Genomic DNA, 20,454 nt, shown 5'->3' on the forward strand with positions numbered 1-20,454 from the left:
CAACGGCAAGCCATGCAGAAAATCGCGGTACGGCTTGTACGCTTCGTCGTCCACGAGTGCAGTACCGAGTATGGGTAGCAAGTAATACGGTGCTGGCTGCGGAGGCATAGACCCTCCATCCATCAACCTCCCACTGCCAACTCGCTAGCCGACAGCAGGGGTGCCTGTTTTTTGCCTGCTGCGCAACCTTTCTCTGGCGTCAAAGGGAGTGCTCCGTAGATCCACGGTACCGCAAGTAGGTACAACCAAGTGCATGGAGGCACCGTCACGTAAGTACTCAGGTACTTAGGTAGGTACAGTACTCATGCCGTACGGCGGGCAAATACCAGCATAGTACCTACATACCTGTAGCCCCCCTGTTTTTGGACAGTCAGGGGACATAATGTTTAGTACATTTCACAGCTATTCGGTACTGTCACACCTAAATTCGCGCATCAACGTACTGTTATAGGCTGGTTTGTAGTATAGCTTGCGACATATTGTAGCAATTGAACAGAGTAACAACTCTAACAGTCTGTGTTGTAGAAATTATTATATCGTCAATATACCAGCCAGTTTTACAAAATCCAGCTGTCAAAAATCAATAGTACTTTTTGGCTTTTTAGTAATTTTAAATAAACATTATTTTTACTAATTAAACAGCCTATTATTAAATAAAAATAATTTTAAATACAATATAGATATAATTATAACATATTTCAATACTAATAGCTATTTTATTACTTAACAGTCTTATATACAGTTAATAGTCTTATATATAGTTAACAGTCATTTGTATAACCAACAGCTGTTACTTATTATACTGTCGTACCTAATGATCGCTCTGTAAATAATACTAACTCTCGTTGCACCTCTATCTGCCTTAATTACTGCCTCAATCACTGCCTCAATCGTACCTCAATCACTGCCTCAATCGCTGCCTCAATCGTGCCTCAATCACTGCCTCAATCGCTGCCTCAATCGTGCCTCAATCGCTGCCTCAATCGCTGCCTCAATCGCTGCCTCAATCGCTGCCTCAATCGCTGCCTCAATCGCTGCCTCAATCGCTGCCTCAATCGCTGCCTCAATCGTACCTCAATTACTGCCTCAATCGCTGCCTCAATCGCTGCCTTCAAGTATGTTAAGCGACAATATATCTTAAGTAGCAATGTATATTACGTAGCAATATATATTAAAGTAGCAATATATATTGAGTAGCAATATATGTTTGAGTAGCAAAATATTTTAGCGTAATAGTACCTTACTGTTTAGTATGCCTTTTGTACTCTATACATACTGTTGTATGTACTAGCTTTTTGACTCTATACATACTGTTGTATGTACTAGCTTTTTGACTCTATACATACTGTTGTATGTACTAGCTTTTTGTACTTTAACAGGCTCTTATATTAAACACTACACAATGCCTTATGTTATGTTTGAATAGCTACTGTGTTTGTATTATAAATTACTGACCAGAACGAAGGTGCTTTACATGAACGTCACCCTAACAGTCTGTCGGCACCTTGACATCCGGTTACGAGGCTGTCACGAAACAGGGCACGCACGCGTAGGTAGGTAGGCGTGGCAGTAGTTGTACGTGCGGCACGAGCACCTACTAGTAGGTAGTGCCTTAGGTAGTACCTAGTAGTACTTAAGTGCTGTATTACAGTACTAAAGCACCTGTGAGTGCATGTGCTTGCATGCACGTAGGGGGGCATGTACACTGTACATTTGGCGGGAACCTGCGGTGCGGGGACCCAGATGAGATTCCCGCTCCCATGGGGCATCGCGCTGTCGTGAGTGCATGTACACTGTACTTGGCTGCTGTGCAGCCTGGTACCGCCAACATGTCGGCACAGCTGCCTGCTGGGTGCCCAAGCCCCAAACTCGGACGGAGCATCATGCAAGTACAGGTACGCGGGATGCGGCGTGCCGCCTGCGACGTCGTCGGTAGCCGCTACCTTGGACCGGGTGCTTCGAGCGCGGGCGACCTGCCTCTGGCTGGCACGCGCGCCCACCCACGCCCGCGTCCGTCGCCTCCAGGGGGTGGGCGGTGCTGCGGCTTGCCCCGAAATTGGCAAGTCGCCCGCTGAAACGTGAACTTTTCGGGGGCACGGCGCGCTGGGTCCGAGGACCGACCAGTCGTCGGCCGAGAGGTTCGCCTGAGGAGTCGAGGCCACGACACCACACCCAACCTCGCCGCCTCGTCGTACCTAGTCGTCGTCAGCGACGTCGGCAACCTGCGTCCCGAGCCATCTCATCCCCCGACATCCATCCCGCTCGCCCCCGGCAGCCCATCCGCGCCCTCGATCCCCGAGACGCAGCGACGTGCGGCCATTGGACGCCCTCGTCCTCGGTACCCTGCCGTCCCCTCCTGTCCATTCCGGTGCGTTTGTTCTCCCCACGGCCGAGCCGACGGAGCGGCAGCAGCTGCGGCCGCCTCGAGTCCCTGACTCGTCCTTGACCGGGACCGTCTGGACGCCTCGCTCCGTCCCTCTCGCCGACGCCGACACCCACCGAGGAGTCGAAGGCGAGCCCGAGCTCGGACGCGGTGCCTGCTCACGAGCTCCATACCCGAGGCTGCCTGCTCACGAGCTCCATGCCCGAGGCTGCCTGCTGTTCACGAGCTCCATGCCCGAGGCTGCCTGCTCACGAGCCCATTGCCCGAAGCTGCCTACCGCCCGCCGCTTGCTGCCCGCCCGCCGCCGATGCTTGCCGAGTCCTGAATGCTGACCGCTCTCGTCTCTCCTCGCAGCCGGCAGCCCGCCATCGCCCCCCGACGTCGTGCCCGAGGCTCGATGCGTTAGCTTCGCTCGTCGGAACCCTTCGTCCACCGACGCCGTCCCCTCTCCTCGTCGAACGATGAGGATTGCTTCCCTCGTCGGCCTCGCCGCACTCGCCGGCCCGTCGCACGCCGTGCTCGTGCCTCGCGACTACGCCAACAATGACTACTACGTTATCCACATCGAGAAACGGGCATCCGTCGCGCCCATCGCCGACCACCTGAACATGGTGTACGAGCGTCAGCTCGGCGACCTACCCCACCACTACGTCTTCCGTGCACCCAAATCGGAGCACGACATCGTGCAGCGGGAGCTGCTCGAGCGGCGGCGGCGAAAACGTGATCGGCCCGTCGACCTTCACCTCGATGCCATCCTGCTCTCGGCGAGACAGGAGCCCCGGATGCGCTTGAAGAAGCATGTCGTCGCGCCCCGTCACGAGGAACCTCTTCGCCCCCGCGCCCGGGGGCCGCCCGCGCCCGCCGCCCTCGCCGAGCAGCTTTCCGTCATGAAGGCGCTCGATATCGCCGACCCCATCTTCAAGGAGCAGTGGCACCTGTTCAACACGATCGAGCTCGGCCACGACGTCAACGTCACCGGCCTCTGGCTCGAGGGTGTCACCGGAAAGGGCGCGACCGTGGCCATCGTCGACGACGGCGTCGACATGTACAGCGACGACCTCAAGGAGAACTACTTCGCCAAGGGATCCTGGGACTTCAACGACAGCGGCCCCGAGCCCAAGCCGCGCCTCTCCGACGACAGGCACGGCACCCGCTGCGCCGGTGAGGTGGCGGCCGTCCGCAACGACGTCTGCGGCGTCGGCGTCGCCTACGACGCCAAGTTCGCCGGCATCCGCATCCTCAGCAAGCCCATCAGCGACGCCGACGAGGCCGAGGCCATGATCTACGGCTACCAGGAGAACCAGATCTACTCGTGCTCCTGGGGGCCCCGCGACGACGGCCGCTCCATGGAGGCGCCCGGCGTCCTCATCCGCCGGGCCATGCTCCGCGGCATCCAGGAGGGCCGCGGCGGCCTCGGGTCCATCTACGTCTTCGCCAGCGGCAACGGCGCCGCGAGCGACGACAACTGCAACTTTGACGGCTACACCAACTCCATCTACAGCATCACCGTCGGCGCCGTCGACCGCGCTGGCCAGCACCCCTACTACTCGGAGCTCTGCTCCGCCCAGCTCGTCGTCACCTACAGCAGCGGCAGCGGCGATTCCATCGTGAGCCGCTCCCCCCCCCCCTCCCCGCCCGACCGCCGTGACCCTAACCGGAGCAGCACACGACCGACGTCGGCAAGAACCGTTGCGCCGTCGGCCATGGCGGCACCTCGGCCGCCGCGCCCCTGGCCGCCGGCATCTTCGCCCTCGTCATGGAGGTCCGCAACGACCTGACCTGGCGGGACGTGCAATACCTCGCCATGGAGACGGCCGTCACCGTGTCGGACGGCAAGGCCGACTGGCAGACGACGGCCATCGGCAAGCAGTTCAGCCACGTCTTCGGCTATGGCAAGATCGACTCCTACGCGCTCGTCCAGAAGGCCAAGACGTGGAAGAACGTCAAGCCCCAGGCCTGGTACTTCTCCCCCTGGCTCCACGTCAAGCAGGGCATCCCCGAGGGCGACAACGGTCTGCTCGTCCACTTTGAGGTCTCCCAGGAGATGCTGACGCAGGCGAACCTCGCCCGCGTCGAGCACGTCACCGTCACCATGAACGTGAACCACACCCGTCGCGGCGATCTCAGCGTCGACCTCATCAGCCCCGCCAACATCACTAGCCACATCGCGACGGCGCGGAAGGACGACGGCTTCGTCGGCGGCTACGACAACTGGACCTTCATGAGCGTCGCCCACTGGTGAGTGACCCCTGACCCGACGAGCCTGCCGGGGCCGACTGACGAGAAGCGACGCAGGGGCGAGACCGGCGTCGGGAGCTGGACACTGGTCATCCGGGACACGAAGGACAACGCGCACAAGGGAACCTTTGTGGACTGGCACCTGAAGCTGTGGGGCGAGAGCATCGACCCCCAAAAGGCGACGAAGCTCCCGATGCCGCAGGAGAACGACGATTCGACGCACGACCAGGTCGTGTCGACGGTCAGCGCCACGGCCGCCACGACGTCGGTTCCCGCGCGGCCCGATGCCACCTCGGTCTTCTCGAAGCCATCCGATCACCCCGAGCGCCCGACGAGGCCCGGCGCCCAACCGCCGACGACGCCCGACGTGCCCCCCTCGCCGACGATGGAAGCTGGCGAGGAGACGACGACGACGTCGGCGTCGACCTGGGTCGACAAGTTCCCCGCCTTCGGCGCCACCAAGCGCTTCTGGATCGGTGGGGCCGCCATCGCCATCGCCGTCTTCTGCGTTGGCCTCGGCGTCTACCTGTTCGTCGCGCGCCGTCGGCGCATCAGGAACGACCTGCGGAACACGTACGAGTTTGAGCTCATCGACGAGGAGCGGCGCGACGGCCGCAAGGGCGGAGAGAAGGGCGTCGCCGGCCGCGGACGCCGCACCCGCGGCGGCGAGCTCTATGACGCCTTCGCCATGGGCAGCGATGACGAGTTCGACCAGTACAGGGACCGCTCCAGCGAGAGGCTGGCGGGCGTCGCCGACGCCGAGCACTACTCCGTCGGCGAGGCGAGCGACGACGACGACGACGACGACGACGACGACGACGATGACGAGAAGGGAGAGGAGACGAGGCCGTTGGCTGGCGAGAACCGCTAGTCATCGCCCGCGCGAGGGCCCAGGCGGCCCTGGCCCCGGTCGTGGCCGGCGCAGGCGGGCGGTTTGGCATACTTTGAACGGCACCGCTGAGCAGAGTCAAGCATTAGGGTACTCGCATAGGATAACAAGGCGTTCTCGTGCAGTCTTCATTTTTTATCGTTTCCTTTTGCCCAGAAAAAGCAGAACAATGAATTGGTGCCATCTACGCGTAACTTCTATGGAAAGTGGAAGAAAAGTCTCTGTTGGTACATCCCATCATCCCCTTGCAGCAGTCTCGAGCAACGCCATGAACGCCTGTAATTTTTGCCTCCTCCGCGCGTCGGCGAGGCGGTCATGAGGGGATGGCCGGGCCGTCTCTTTCCATTTCCTGCGCGTACTTTTCCCAAACCTCGACGACGCGATCGTAAAACTCAACGTGGGCGTCGGCGAGGCCGCCGAGCTGCGTCTTGAACTCGAGGCGCTTGATGCGCTCAAAGTCGGCCACCTCCTTGACGACCTCGTCGTCGAAGAGGTCGCTGGTGTGGCGCGCAGTCTCCACCTCAGACGTGAGCTCCTCGACGCGGAGCTCGAGCCGACGGACGCGCTCGCGGCGGGCCTGCTCGTGGTCGACGCCGCGGACGTCCTCGATCTTGGCGCGGAGGAAGCCGCCGGGACCTCCCGAGGCGTGGCCGGCGTGGAGGGCGTCGCGCTCGGCCGTCGACTTGTTCAGGTACTCGGTGAGCTGCTCGAAGTCGAGCTGCTTCTGGTCGCGGGCGCGGAGGAGATTCTTGAGGGAGAGCGAGTAGGCCTGCATGTCGCGCAGGGAGCCGAGGTAATCCTGGTCGGTGTGGTCGCGGAGCGAGCGTAGGTGGGCAGCCGTGTCCTCGACGGAGGCGGCGAAGCCGTGGACCGAAGCCTCGACGCCGGGCTCGAGGGTGATGAGCTTCTGGAACTGCTCGGCGAGGTCACGCAGATCCGTCTCGAGATCGGCCTCGCGACGGACGACGCGGGCGATGACCTTTTCGATGTGGCCGAGGTCGTCGTCGAGCTTGTCGCTCCTGTCCTTGACGTCGATGAAGCGGCGGTCGGGCTTGTGAATCTTGGTGAAGGCGTTGATGAAGGTGTCGGCAAAGTTGTCGAAGACGCCGCCAGCGTTGGCGTCGGTCGAGGAGAGGCTCACGCGGGCGCTCTGGGTGCGAACCGTGGCGTTCCAGTCGCCGCTCTCGAGGAAGACGTGCAGGATTGGCGCGCGGCGCAGCGTCGGGTGAAGGGCGAGGCGGGCGAGGAAGCGCTGCAGGGAGTGGGCGCGGCGAGCCGTGAAGTCGCTGCCGAAGCGGTCGCCGCGAACGTACTCCATCCGCTGCTTGTCGGGTAGCGGTGGCACGGCCGTGGCGGGGAAGTCGCGCGTCAGCTGCTTGGAGAGAAAGACGAAGTCGGTAAAGCGGCGGCGGACGGTGAAGGACGGTTTTTGGAACGAGGAGAAGGTCGACTGAGGACGGAGGGTCAGCGTTCGCACCGTGATGAACGTCGACGGCCGCATGGCAGCCGGGCACGACGAGCACAAGGGGCGTTGCTGCCGCTACTCCCGCCTCAAGGTCGAGGGGAAGGAGCAGAGGCACAGGGGACGACGGGTCGGTACCTTTGTGCTTATCTGGTACGAGACGAAGGCATCCTTGCTGCCGTCGTTCTCCTTGAGCGGCGCGCCGACGGTGCACTCGAGCTTCTCGGACCCGACCGGAGGAGCCTCACTCTCGACGACAGCCTGTCCGGACCCGGGCGCGTCCATCGAACGTCGGATCCGCTCGGCCGGCGGGAGACGTGAAGTTTGCTCGTGGACGTGCTCGCTCCACTTGACGTCGGAGAAGTCGTCGTGGTCGTCGCCGTGGTCGACGTGGTCCGTCACCCCCATGGCGGCGTCGGCGGCAGGAGGGCAAGGGAAGAGGCGGGAGAGGGGCGTTGCCGACGGCTACGGACGCTTTCTCTCCTGCTGCCTCCGTAGGAAGACGCGGGACGGCAGCAGAGGCTCGCAGGGCAAGGCGGAGGAGAGCAAGGCAAAGCCGGGGAGCGGTTCATGGATGGACAAGACGGACGGGGGGAGAGAGGCGGTGATGTCGATGGTGATGCTCATGTGGGGGGAAGGTCCACCCTGGCTGGCGGCTGCCAGGAGCCCTTGGCGTCTTGGCCATGGGTTGGCGTTCTGGTGGATGCTGCTAGCAGCGGCACGGTACAGGTACTTGTGTGACCGCCGGAAACCCTCCTGCCTCAGAGTAGCAGTACGTCGATCAGTTAGTCCCTCGATGCATGCACTCTACATGTACAAGTACGTGTACGGCATGTACAGAACTTGCACAACTACTTCGTCCAAGTACGTGCAAGTACGAGTACATTTACTGTGGATCGGAGTACCTGCAGCGGAGTGCAGTGCTTGCTATCTCGGTTGTACTTGTACTTGCACAGAGTACGGTAAGGGCACTCGCGTACAAATACGGGTACCGGTACTTGTACGTCCATGCTCCAGCCCAGGCAGCAAGCGAGCAACACGTGGATCGAGGTTTCGCTTGTCAGTTTGGTGAAGGCGGTGTGCCGGTTTTGAATACATGCCCAGGTACAGAAATTCTGCCGTACAGTGCGGAGGCGTTGATTCGCAGTCCCGCAGAAGATACGGAAGCACCCTATGCAAACCTTGTGCTGCTTCTACTCCCAGCAGCGATTGTTAATCTGTTGGGCTCCCTATTTCCCCAGGTAATCATTCACCCAGACTCGCCGTGGTCACGGTAATGGCTGCGGGCGATCCATCCAACCACGACGCAACGTCTCACCACCCGTGCGCGCTGCTGCCTTGTTCCGTTATCCATACTGTGCCAAGTGCCTCTGCCTGGACCCTGGCGAGCGTGCTGCCTGCTTACTTAAAGTACACAACCAGTGACCACATCGTACGGCGATATCTTCGTGCCACCAAGTGTTTGCCACCAAGTGTTTGCGACCATCACCAGTAACTCGGCAAAACGCGGCAGCGCGGCAGGGGCAAATTCATCAGTCTATTGAAGCGCATGGCAGATTTCCCCCTCGTCTAGACGCATGTGTGCTTCCCCCCGTTTCCCGTGGCCCCCGGCCTACCTGCGCCCTTTGCCTATTTTACTTCTCTCTACCCTTTTGGCGGCGGCGAGGTGGGGGCACGGTCCATCGTCGGCTCCGTGCCGGTGTGTCGGTCGGTCGTACATACAAAGGAAAGTGAAGGAAGGATTCCAAAGAAAGGAGAATGAGTGGTGGCTTGGGTGTCCTGTCTGGGGCTCGGGCGGGCTCGGGCGTCGCCTCGTCCGTCACGACGACTTCGGCGCCGGCTTGGCGTGGCGCTCGGCGTCGACCGTCTCGCCCGCCGTCGCGTCTCGGTCCTCCTTCTCGTCAATGTCGTCGACGTCGCGCGGCGTCGCCATGCCCGTGCTCTGGCTCTCCTCGTTCTGCTCGTTCTCCTCGTCGATGAGCTCCTGCTGCTCGCGGAGGACCTCGAGCCGCTGCTTGTTGGTGGCGGCGCCCTCGGCGTTGTGCACCTCGAGCTCGATCTCGTGGAAGAGCTCCTCGGGGATGGAGGAGAGGACGCCGTTGAGGGCGTCGATCTGGCTCGAGCCCTCGCCCGAGCCCTGGCCGTACATGAAAGCGTTGCTGAGGACGAGCAGGGTCGAGGGCACGCCCTCGCGGAGGCGCAGGTCGAGCCAGCTCTGCAGGTCGGTCCGCATGCGGGCGGGCGAGACGCTGTGGGTGCGGATGCCGCGGGCGGCGCAGGCCATCTGCAGCTCGAGCACGGTGAGGCTGTCGACGCCCTCGAAGCTGATGGCCTTGTCGTCGCGCTTGATCTGGCGCATGCGGTGGCGGATCTGGTAGCGGAGCATCATGTCGGTGCCCAAGGTGTTGAGGTTCATGTACCGGCACATGGAGACGAGCTGGGGCCGCGAGAGGTTGTCGAGCGTGAGGTCGTCGCGGAAGACCTTGCAGACCTTGATGACGTCGTCGCTCGTCGGCTTCTCGCCCGTCGAGCGCACCTTGCGGAAGAAGATGGCGAACTCCTCCCGCTGGGCCGTCGCCTGGCTCAGCGGCAGGCCCGTCTCGCGGAGCGTCTGCCGCAGGAAGGAGCTGACCTCGTTGCGCGTCGACCGCAGCAGGCTCGCCTTGGCGTCCTTGGACTTTTGGCCCTCGAACGTGCTCGGCAGCATGTTGGGGAAGAGCTTGAGGGCGAGCGGCAGCAGCGCCTCGCCGAGGGGCACGATGATGAAGACGGAGAAGGGCACGAGCCGGCCGAGGTCCTGGACGGTGCGCTGCAGCTGCCGGTGCTCGCGCCGCGTGAGGTCGTAGCCGGCCGCCATCTTGAGCGCCAGCCTCCAGCTGATCTTGATCTCGGCCGCGAGCAGCTTCGTGCCGTCCCAGTAGTGCCGGGCCTCCTTCTTGACCTTTTGCCAGAGCGTCAGCTTCTTCGGCTCCTTGTCCGCCTTGGCCACCTCCTGCTTCGCCCGGGCGCCACCCTTGATGAGTTCGGCCGCGGCACCGTCGGTCCTGGTGCCGTCGGCCTTGGCCGTCGCGAGCTCGCTCCTGGCCGGGGCGCCGGCTTCGAGCACGGGCTTCCGGGCCTGTTCGACGTTGAACCCTGGTGGGGGGGCCCGCGGCGGCGTCTCGGGCCCGTGGTGCTGCGTCGTGATCCCGCGCGACGGCATCAGGAGCAGCGCCAGCGCTGGCGTTCGGCCTTGTCGACCGACATGATGGGCGAGGAGGGCGGGGGAGAATGAGAATTGTCGAGGGAGTCGCCGGGCCGCCATGGCGTCGGCCGCCGCTCGTGGGTTTCGCGGCCCGAGGACGGCCGAGCTTGCTCTGCGGACGAGCTCACCGTTCCCGACGAAGGGGTTCCGAGCGGTCGCCCTTCTGGCAACGGTCGTCGGCGTGCTCATGGCTCTGTTGGCCGTCTTGTCGATTCGATGGCGAATCTTCGGCTTCCGACGGTGGGCTGCGTAACGAGCGACTGGTCCGAGTGGCTAGGACGACATGGGATGGCGTTTGCCAGTTCCGCAGAGGAGAGGAAAAAATGCAAGGACGAAAGAAGAACGAGGTCGAGCGATGGCGACCGTTGATGCCTCGGAGGGAGGAATGAAGAGGAGGGAGAAGGATTGGCGAGGCGTTGGACGAGGTGCAAGGAGGAAACTGCGGCGGCAGAAAGTCCCTGAAATCCGTGAGCGACGACAGCGGAACTATCGGCAACGCCGCTGCCGATTGGTCCAGCTGGCCGATGCTGTCCCGCCGCACTGCCAGGGCGGGTTGCCGGGGTACGTACTGCTCCATACCAGATAAGCACTGTACTGTACTTAAGTACGGAGTACCTTACGTACAGTACAAGTACTTTCTTACTGTAAGTAGGTGTGCTCGTGCTCCGTACGGAGTACACCGCACCGAGTTCGGTGTAGGTGTAATACTTGTACTTGCTGCATCACTTGAGTACTTACTTGCAAGTAGGGGCACGAAGTACTAGGTAGGTATTACATAGATCGGAGTACATGCAGTATACTCCGTACATGTATCCTGTATTACACCTACTTACAGCACTTAAGTACTACGCTAGTAAATCCTTGTTCTACCAGTTGTACCAGTACTTGCAAGTAAGTATGCACTAGGTACTGTACTTACGGACTTTTTTAAGTACTTAAGTACTAGCACACGCACTCCGGACTTTCCCACACTCCGTACTTAAGTAAGTACTTACTGGACTGGACCGAACATGGGATCACCCTAGCACAGTGCAGGCTACAACGAGTACTTAAGTACATGTACTTGCATGTACGGAGTGCTTCTATACTGAATACTGTACAGTACGCTGGATGCCCACCGTTGGTGCGCGCTGCACAGTATCGATGCTCTGTAATTCACACAAGAACTGCACTTACACGCTGCTCCCATGGAAAGGCCATGTACATGCAAGTACTCCGTACTTCTGCCAACAGATACATGTAGTTACAAACCATGCAGGTGAAGAAAGCAGGTACTCCGTTCTTCGCATACTTACCTGCATGTACTCCGTACTGCCTAAGGACATGTACTTCATAGGTACTTACTTGCATAACTTGGGTATTGCATGGCGTCTAGGTTCAGTACGAGTAAAGGAATTACACGTATCCGTAGGTCAGTCAGCAACCTCCCGCACAGTATTTGACGTGGCCGATTTCTGGTGCTGTTTTCCGTCATCCACCGTCGGCTGGCCAGCGTCACCACGGCCATCACAGATACAGCTTCTCCTGAGACTCGACCGCTTCCCGCAATACCCGGCAGACGACGGCCAGCTCCTCCTCCGTCACCGTAAACGGCGGCGCCAGCAGCACGTGGTCGCCCCGGACGCCGTCGACCGTCCCGGCCCCGGGGTAGACGGCCACGCCGCGCTCAAAGGCCGCCTGGTAGACTTTGCCGCCGAAGGAGAGGGCCGGATCCATCGTCTCCCGCGTCGTCCGGTCCTTGACGAACTCGACGGCCCAGAAAAGGCCGCGGCCTCGGATGTCGCCGACGGACCGGCAGCCGGCCAGCTCCGTCCGGAGCAGCGCCTCGAGCCGCTCGCCCATCCGCCGGCAGCGTCGGATGAGGTCGTCCCGCCGCACGATCTTCTGCACCGCGAGCGAGGCCGCGCACGAGAGGGGGTGCGCCTGGTACGTGTGTCCATGGTTGAAGGCGTCGGACCCCCGGCGCAGCGCCCGTATCACCCGCTCGTGCACGTACATGGCCGCGATGGTCGCGTAGCCGCCCCCGAGCCCCTTGGCGCCCGTCACGATGTCGGGCTCGATGGCGCCCTCCTCCTGCTCGAAGGCGAAGAAGGTGCCGGTCCGGCCGGTGCCGCACATGATCTCGTCGAGGATCAGCAGGATGCCGTACTTGTCGCATAGCGAGCGCACGCCCCTAAAGTATCCCCGCGGCGCCGTCACGCAGCCCGAGGTCGCACCCATGACCGTCTCGGCGACGAAGGCGATGACCGTCTCGGGACCGACCCGGAGGAACTCGTCCTCGAGCTCCCGCAGCAGACGCCCGGTGAAGTCGTCCTCCGTCTCCGCCTCCGTCTTGTACCGGTAGGCGTACGGGGGCGACACGTGGGAGACATGCGGGTAGCAGAACCCTTGGTACGGCACCTTTCGCGCCACGTTGGACGACACCGACAGCGCCGATATCGAATTGCCGTGGTAGCTCTGCCTGCGCGAGACGAAATGCACCCGCCGGCTCTCGTTCCTCTCGAAATGGTACTGCCTCGCGAGCTTCATGGCCGACTCGACCGCCTCGCTGCCGCTGCCGACGAAAAATGCCATGTCGAGACCGTGCGGTCGGCCGTCGAGGAGGAAGTTGGCAAGCTCCTCGGCCACGGGCGTCGAGTAGGCCTGCGTGTGCACGTAGCTGACCTTGCGCGCCTGCTCGAGGAGCGCCTCGTGCACCTCCTCGTTTCCGTGGCCGATGATGGCGACAGCGGCACCGGCGCAGGCGTCGATGACGCTCCGTCCGTCCGCGAGCCGCAGGTGGATGCCCGAGCCGGACGAGACCATGTGAGGGGCGACTTTGAAGGAACGGAAGAGCAGGTGCGACGCCGTCGATGCCTTCTGCCCGGCCGCGGCACACGGCACGGGAGGCGAGTCGTCTCGGTGCGGAGCCATGTCGTGTGCATGCAAGTTGTGTTGTATCGGCGATTAGGCAGTGGAGCACAGCGGTGAAGACGGGAGCTCCGAGGATCATGTGTGGGATCGGCGAGGAGAGGAGCAGCCGCCTTGCGAGATATAAGTAAGTACGCTCGTGGACGTGCAAGCTGTACTCATACCCGCAGAGGAAAGGTGCAAATACGGGGCTTCTGCTTTGGTTCTGAATCTGTCATCATATCATAGCGAAACCCTCAGATTAGATGCTTCATGCTCGTGTGAGCTCCGTACCGGCGTGTAATTCCGAGTCCCGAGGCCGCCGGCCTCCATCGGAGCGGGTCTCGGGAATGGGTCTCAGTCATAATGCCGGTACATGGAAGTATGTGCTGTCCAGCACTGGTAGGGAGTACATGTACTTACATACAGCCCAGTACGGAGTACTCCGTACCACTGGTGCTTATTACCGGCTTAGCACGGAGTGCATTTGGGTGCCGACTAGTACGTACTTATTAATTCGTACTCCGCGCTTGTGCTGGTTGCTGAGGCCAGAAAACACATCAGGTCCACTTAGCACGCCGGCTTTCGGTTTTGAACGGTTCTGGATGTGTCCCGCCGTCCAGTTCCGATCGGCCCCAGCTGCCAATGGACATTGGACAAGCACATGGCTGTTGCGGAGCGCTTGGTCATAGGATTCGGCAAAGTCATCTTCGATCATGAGCATGCGGTACGATTTCTTCTTGCACTGCATGCTTCATGACTCAAACAACACGTAGTTGTGAACGAGGCCGTCGGGTTTGCATGCCAAAGCCGACGCAGAGATAACACATGGATTCGCCAAGCCATGGTAGCAGCGGTGGGACCGACGGCAAATGCGACGGGCCTCGAATACAAAAACCCCGACGATGTAGCAGAGCGTTGGCCGTCGTGTCTTGTTTTCGTGCGGATCCGTAGCTTGTTCCTTACAACCAGCGAAGATGGCGAGCCAGCATGCCACAAGCATGCCCAGCAAGGCGGCGGCGGAGAGCTCCGCCTCTGCCCTTCCGGCGACGGAGCGCGAACACGGCAGCTCGACACCGTCCGAGTGTCTGTCCAAGGAGGAGGAGGAGCACGACGCCCTCGTCGACAGCTGGCGCGGCTGGATCGTCGTCGCAGCCTCCTCGAGTTCGCTGTTCATGTACATGGGCGTCATCTACTCGTGGGGAATACTGCAGGCGGAAATATCCATGACAACATCCGTATCCTTGACGCACCTCACCCTCGTCGGTTCGCTGGCGACGTCCTTTATGTGCTCGATATGTATATTTGTCGGCAAAGCCATCCGGCGGTTTGGGTACCGCAAGGTAGCCCTGACCGGAGCCGTGCTGTTGGGACTCGGCGAGCTTCTTTCGAGTTGGGCCGTTGGCAACCTGCCTCTCCTTTTCCTCACTCACGGAATGCTCTTTGGCGTCGGCGGAGGGTTGACAATATTGGTACGTACGCCCAGTCCTCCACCGTGAGCCGCGTTGACGTGACGACGGGAAGCCGTGCTCGACGGCGCCCCTGAAATGGTTCATCAAGCGTCGGGGGCTTGCAACAGGCGTCGTGTTCGGCGGCGGCAGCCTGGGTGCGGCTGTCATGGGAGTCGCGACAAACGAGCTCGTCCGGAGGGTCGGCGTGCCATGGACCTTTCGCATCCTGGCCATTCTCCTGTGGGCTGTCTGTCTTCCCGCGGCCTGCTGCATCCGGCAGCCACGTTCTTCGGCCAGCTCGATTCCCAAGCTGCAATGGTACGCCGGCACGGCCTCTACGGGCGTAGTCGTGCGCTGACGCGTCTTAGGTATCGCTGGAAGGACGTCGAGTTCCGCGTCATGCTTGTCGGATCCGCCATCGCCTGCTTCCCTCTCTTCATTCCGCCATACTTCATCCCCATATTCGCTCGCTCCATCAGTCACTCGTCCATGACCGGCATCATCGCACTGTCCGTCTGGAACGTTGCCTCGACCGCCGGCCGCGTCTTTGCCGGGTTTGCCGCCGACTCCTTCCTCGGCCCCATCAACAGCTTGATCATTTCCCTCTTTCTCTGCGGTGCGAGCGCGCTGGCAATCTGGCCCTTTTCCTCCAGCATCGGCATCTTGTCCGTGTTTGCCGTCATCAACGGCATCGGATGCGGCTCCTTCTTCAGCCTCTTTCCCACCTGCGTCGGAGCCGTGTTTGGACCTCACAACACCATGGGTGTGCTTCCCATAATGTGGGGGAGTTGGTTCTTCGGGTTTTTCTTCGTAAGTACCACGCGGCAGCACCCGCCACATCGCTGACGGAGAACAAGGGCACGCCCATCGCATCCCGCATGTACGCGCTCGCAGGAAACGCCGCCGACATCGGCGAGTACAGACCGGCAGCGTACTATGCCGGCGCCGCGTCCATGGTGGGCATGGCATTCATCGTTGCACTTCGTATCATGCGTGCCAAGACGCTGTTTGCACGAGTCTAAACGTCGAAGCATGCCCGACGAAGGGGTAACGATGTTTGTTCGCAGACGAGGATCCCGGCACCTGCCGAGGTTAGCACGTGCCGTGCATTTTACCGAGTTTGGCATTGGGGTTGGGGTTGAGCGGCGCAGACAAACATGCTCACTTCACTGCCCCGTCTGCGAATCAACCTGCTCAATTGGCGGCCACCATTGCGACCACGCGCCTTGCTCGTCGAGGTTGCTGCTGACCTCTGCCATCAGCTGGTTCAGAAGGGTGTTGGTGTCGAGCCCCTGAATCGGAGGTGTCGTCATCCCGGCGTCGGCCGCGGCCTGCGCAGTGGAGGCGGCTGCCCGCTCGGCGCCGTCAATTTCTCGATTGTGCTCACCGGATCTGTCAACGACGCGGAACTCGTGGATGGATTGGTGGAGGGTGTCGAAGTCGGCGCGCGTCCTGCCCCGGTACCGCTGTCCATCGTTGGAGGCACGCTCATACAGCAGCGATGCGCGCTGTATCGTCTCGATCTGTCCACCCATCCACCCGTCCGCGTTAGCCCGGCACGACGAGGCGCGGCTCGGAAGGACCGGTCGGTCGACGCACCCAGCCGTCGGCAATCTTCCAGACGTGTCGGAACTCCTCGAGATAGTCCAGGCACATATTTGCGCATGCTCCCGCATCCGGGCTGCGACCCAAGTTCATGCGAGGGAAGCGAAAGACGTAGATGTTGATGTACCCGGCCGAGAAGGCGCAGAAGCCCACAAAGGGCGTCATGAGCCGGACGCCGCACTCGGACGCCTCGCTCAAGATTCTCGCCATGCTCTCGGCGGCGCCGAACAGGAGCCGGGCGCTCTCCTCCCACCAGCCCGGTGGTGCTTCTGCCTCGAGCCGAGGGTGGTCCACGGGCCCTCGGGGCTCGGACTCGAGCATCGGGAGGAAGGGGAAATATTCACGATGCAGCATCAGGGTGCTTTCGAGGCCGCATCAGTCAGGTGCCGGCATCGGGCACGAGGGTCGAGGACTGACCTGAAGTAGTATAGGAGGTTGAGGTAGACAAAGGTTTCCCCGACGCCGAGCGTCATGTGTATGGCGACCGAGTTGTCCGGGTAGTGCAGCTTTCGATGCTGGCCGGCCCTCCAAGCCTCAAGCTGATTCCTCGACAGCGACCAGGGCGAGCCGGGCACCCACGGGCAGTTGTGGGGCGCGCACATGCCCGGGGCGCGGCGTCCGTCGTTGAAGATGAAGGTCATGACTTGGGTCCATATGTCGAATCCGCCGACGAGAATCTCGAAGCTCTGTGTCACGTCGAGCATGCCCGTCGTCTGACCCGCGAGACAATGATGCCCGCCGACGGCTCGGGGAGGTGTGTCGGGTCCGAAGGCAAACTCGACGGCGGTCGGGGGCCGAGCGACCTTGAGCTTGGCCATCTCCGACATGGGCAGCATGGGCGGGTTGTAGGTTCCCGAGTTCACCATGCAGTCCATGATGAAGCATGCCCAGAAGGCGCGCGTCTCGATGGCGAGCGATACGCCGTCGTGCTGGTGCTCCGGCGCGAGGTCAAGGGGGTAGGGGGCGACGCGAAGGCTGTGGAGCGCTTGCATGATGCGGATGGCGATGCCTACAGAGCGAGCGAGCGAGCGAGTGAGCGAGCGGCACCGCGATGCGGCGTCTCGAGGGGGGACGCGGGAGCCATCGTACCGCAGTACATCCAAGCCTTGTGAAAGTCGCGGGAACCCCACTCGTGCAAGGTGATGACGAGCAGTGCCTGCACCACCTGAATCTTGGGTGGTTTCAAGATGAAGGAGGAGAGCGCCTCCTTGACGTAGGACGCATACCGCTCCCTGCCGAGCAGGCCGTCGGCCCAGGGAGCCGCAAGCACCGACAGCTGAGCCTTGGTTACGGCGAGGACGGCTCCGAGCAGAGCCTTGCTCTCGGGCGACCGGCCGCATCGAAGCTCGTCCAACAGTGTCGGTAGGTGCAAAACGGCAAGCTCGGGAAAGCTGTTCGTGAAGACGTGGACAGCCTTGACGAGAACGCTACCGGGGAGGTTTGCGAGGTGATGATCCACGGCGTCCAGATCATGGCCGGACTCTTGCTCCCTTCCTGACCCCGCCTTGGCCACCGGCTCCCCTGCATGCTCTCGCAAGGCAGTGGGAGCTCGGCCTTGGACGCGAGCAGCATCGGCGTGCCCATCGTCGCGGCAACGAGCCGACTCGAGCGGCGTCGTTCGCCTGCTACGCGGTGCCTTGCCGACGCTCATCCGCGGTCGAGTCAGAACGCAGACGGCAGCGAGGCCTGATTTTGCACATCTATGGCACGGTCCCGAGCCACCATGGACGCATTTCACTTTGGACCTCCTGGGCATATTCTTGCATCAGTTCCATTCGGTCTGGGACCTTGTCCATCCTACAGCCTTTGTGGCGTTCGAGGGGGACTCACCGGCAAGCATTGCAGGACAGGCTGGAGCGCATGATGCAACTTTCGTTGGCAGGTCGGCTTTCGGTTATGATGCTGGTGTGGTGGGCCCTTGTTGAATTATCATTGGATTCATTGCTCGTCGTGAAATATTTTGCATTTCGGTTCCGTCGTTGATTGTGGGCGGGGCCTACGGAGTCTTGGTCGTTCATAATTGTGGAGGGCACTGTGTGTTCATGTACATCTACTTCCCACATGTTTACGAGAACTGTATGGAAGGGCTGGCCGTGCAAGTACTTTATGTACCTGTACATGCTTGTGAGAGAAATGTGCAAGTACCTGCTTCTTCTCTGTACAAGTCATGGAGCGGAGTACTTACTTAAGTGCATACAGTGTACGGAGTACGGAGTACTCCGTACATCGCGTCGCATCTGCTAGCCGTACAAAGCACACGTGCAATAAACACTATAAGTGCACATGTGTCCGCATGTACCTATACATCACATCCGCTTCCTGCTGTTCTTGTACAGGTACAAGTAATTTACCATAAAGGCTCTCTAGTCGTAAGTACACCTACAAGTAATGTTGTATTACGCTTACGTGCCTGCAACGGGGTTAAAGTCCGGGTAGTTAGCTACGTTAGTAAGTGTGTCTAATTAATAAGTCAGCCCCCCCCCCAAGACGGGCACACCCCAAGGCGGGCACCCCATTTAGCTCCTTCATGCAAATCAACTTCCTACATTACAACCGCGTTTTTTCGTACAATTCAACTACAATCAATTATAAAAATATATTATTAGTATCCATTATGCCTAAGCTACCTACCTATACCAAAGAAACAGTCCAAATAGCTCTATATGCTATTTAAAACGGGCTACCGCAACTACAAGCTGCCCGCCAGTACGGAGTTCCGCGTCAAACACTCCAACGCCGATTACGCGGTAGCCTTCCAATTAAAGATGCAAAAGAAATATTACAGCGGCTTTCTAAGGATCAAGAAAAGCACTTACGCAATTGGGTCCTTGCCCAAGGTGCGTTGGGGCTACCACCCTCACATCAACAACTAAAGGTCTTTGCTGGCCGTATTCTTCTGGCTGGAGGAGACCTTCAACCTCTTGGCAAAAACTGGATTGAAGGTTTCTTGCGCCGTAACCCAGAAGTCAGTACGGTACAAGGCAAGTCTATTGAATGCGCACGTTTAAATAGGGCCTCTATTCCTCGAATTAAGTCTTAGTTCCAATTACTAAGACTACCGGCCCTACAGGCTATCTTACCCCAATATCGATAGAATATAGACGAAACAGGGATCCTAGAGGGGCTTAGCAGCAATGGCCTAGTCCTAGGGAGTTCAGAGAAGAAGATACAGTTAAAAAAGCGGCTTGGATTGTATTGTTGGACTACAATCGTAGAGTGCGTTTCTGCCTCGGGTCAGGCCCTAATGCTACTGGTCCTTTTTAAAGGCAAGGACCTTCAACACTAATGGTTTCCTGAGGAATTGGCCCCATATGATCAATGGCACTTTGCAGTAACAGATAAGGGCTGGACTAATAACGATATTGCATTAAAGTGGCTAAAAGAGGTTTTTATCCTCGGGACGAAGGCATCACAGACTAATAAACAGCTCCTTATTGTTGATAGACATAGAAGTTATACAACTGATGATTTTATGTACGAATGCTTTAAAAATGGTATCTTCCTTCTTTTCTTACCAGCGCATGCATTACACGTCCTTCAGCCTCTCGATATATCGTGTTTTTCACCAATTAAGGCAGCCTATCGCCAGGCAATTGAAGGTATTGCATTTCTAGCTGGCAGCCAAGATATAACGCCAATTGGTAAGGCTACCTTTCTAGAATGCTATAGTAAGGCCCGAATAGTAGGTCTTACGGAACGGAATATAAAGGGAGGCTGGAAAGGATCTGGACTATGGCCTATTAATATGGCAAAGCCATTATTAAGCCGCCTTCTCTTACAAGACAAGTCTATAACTATTCCAGAAGACGAGGCCTATAAAGGGCAGCTTAAAGATAGCTGCAATACTTTACAAACGCCCAAACGATTGCACAATATTCAGATGCTTATTGCAAAGGTATATGCGCCTGGCCAAGTTAATCGGACTGCTAGGCGGCTATTTTGGAAGATTGGCCGCGGCCTTGATGCACATAATACTAACCTTGCAGAGGCCTAAGCAAAAATGGCCCAATTGGAATATCAAGTCTATCGACTTAGGCCTCAAAAGAAGCAAAAAGTAACTCAAGATCTCAATCAGCGCTTTGCACAGATTGATACAATTGTTGAGACTCGAGCCAGGCTTCGGTAGGTACTAGATCCGGCTCCAGTAGCCGCCTTAACTTCTAGCTTTAACTTTAATAGCCTTTGCTTTGAATAGCAGCTTAAATAAATAGTCTAGATATTTTATTTTATTATTATAGCCTTGATAATATTGTATTTTTGGGCTTTGAAGTTAGCCGCCTTATTGTCAATTAA

The 20,454-nt window shown here is 59.3% G+C and overlaps 6 protein-coding genes across 6 annotated transcripts; 2 read left to right on the forward strand and 4 right to left on the reverse strand.

Moving 5' to 3' along the window:
• Positions 1-1,829: 1,829 nt before the first annotated feature.
• DCS_04305 (kexin-like protease) lies at positions 1,830-5,492 on the forward strand (the record flags this gene model as incomplete). The annotated part of the gene is made up of 6 exons (XM_040801616.1): positions 1,830-2,028; positions 2,125-2,226; positions 2,276-2,533; positions 2,738-3,990; positions 4,047-4,621; positions 4,679-5,492. The coding sequence occupies 6 exons, from the start codon at positions 1,830-1,832 to the stop codon at positions 5,490-5,492; spliced, it is 3,201 nt and encodes a 1,066-aa protein (XP_040656649.1).
• Positions 5,493-5,823: 331 nt separating this feature from the next.
• On the reverse strand, positions 5,824-7,380 carry DCS_04306 (vacuolar targeting protein Atg24; the record flags this gene model as incomplete). The annotated part of the gene is made up of 2 exons (XM_040801617.1): positions 5,824-7,050; positions 7,111-7,380. 2 exons carry the CDS (start codon positions 7,378-7,380, stop codon positions 5,824-5,826), a joined length of 1,497 nt encoding a protein of 498 aa, XP_040656650.1.
• Positions 7,381-8,791: 1,411 nt separating this feature from the next.
• On the reverse strand, positions 8,792-10,405 carry DCS_04307 (uncharacterized protein; the record flags this gene model as incomplete). The annotated part of the gene is made up of 1 exon (XM_040801618.1): positions 8,792-10,405. The coding sequence occupies one exon, from the start codon at positions 10,403-10,405 to the stop codon at positions 8,792-8,794; it is 1,614 nt and encodes a 537-aa protein (XP_040656651.1).
• Positions 10,406-11,722: 1,317 nt separating this feature from the next.
• Positions 11,723-13,129, reverse strand: DCS_04308 (aminotransferase; the record flags this gene model as incomplete). The annotated part of the gene is made up of 1 exon (XM_040801619.1): positions 11,723-13,129. One exon carries the CDS (start codon positions 13,127-13,129, stop codon positions 11,723-11,725), a length of 1,407 nt encoding a protein of 468 aa, XP_040656652.1.
• A 953-nt stretch (positions 13,130-14,082) lies between these two features.
• Positions 14,083-15,578, forward strand: DCS_04309 (monocarboxylate transporter; the record flags this gene model as incomplete). The annotated part of the gene is made up of 4 exons (XM_040801620.1): positions 14,083-14,577; positions 14,630-14,874; positions 14,925-15,366; positions 15,414-15,578. The coding sequence occupies 4 exons, from the start codon at positions 14,083-14,085 to the stop codon at positions 15,576-15,578; spliced, it is 1,347 nt and encodes a 448-aa protein (XP_040656653.1).
• A 144-nt stretch (positions 15,579-15,722) lies between these two features.
• DCS_04310 (fungal specific transcription factor) lies at positions 15,723-18,179 on the reverse strand (the record flags this gene model as incomplete). Its single annotated transcript, XM_040801621.1, has 5 exons — positions 15,723-16,064; positions 16,156-16,522; positions 16,579-17,170; positions 17,251-17,861; positions 17,992-18,179. 5 exons carry the CDS (start codon positions 18,177-18,179, stop codon positions 15,723-15,725), a joined length of 2,100 nt encoding a protein of 699 aa, XP_040656654.1.
• Between the last annotated feature and the right edge of the window lie 2,275 nt (positions 18,180-20,454).

The sequence above is a fragment of the Drechmeria coniospora genome, chromosome 02, assembly GCF_001625195.1.
Source record: "Drechmeria coniospora strain ARSEF 6962 chromosome 02, whole genome shotgun sequence".
Lineage (NCBI taxonomy): Eukaryota > Fungi > Ascomycota > Sordariomycetes > Hypocreales > Ophiocordycipitaceae > Drechmeria > Drechmeria coniospora.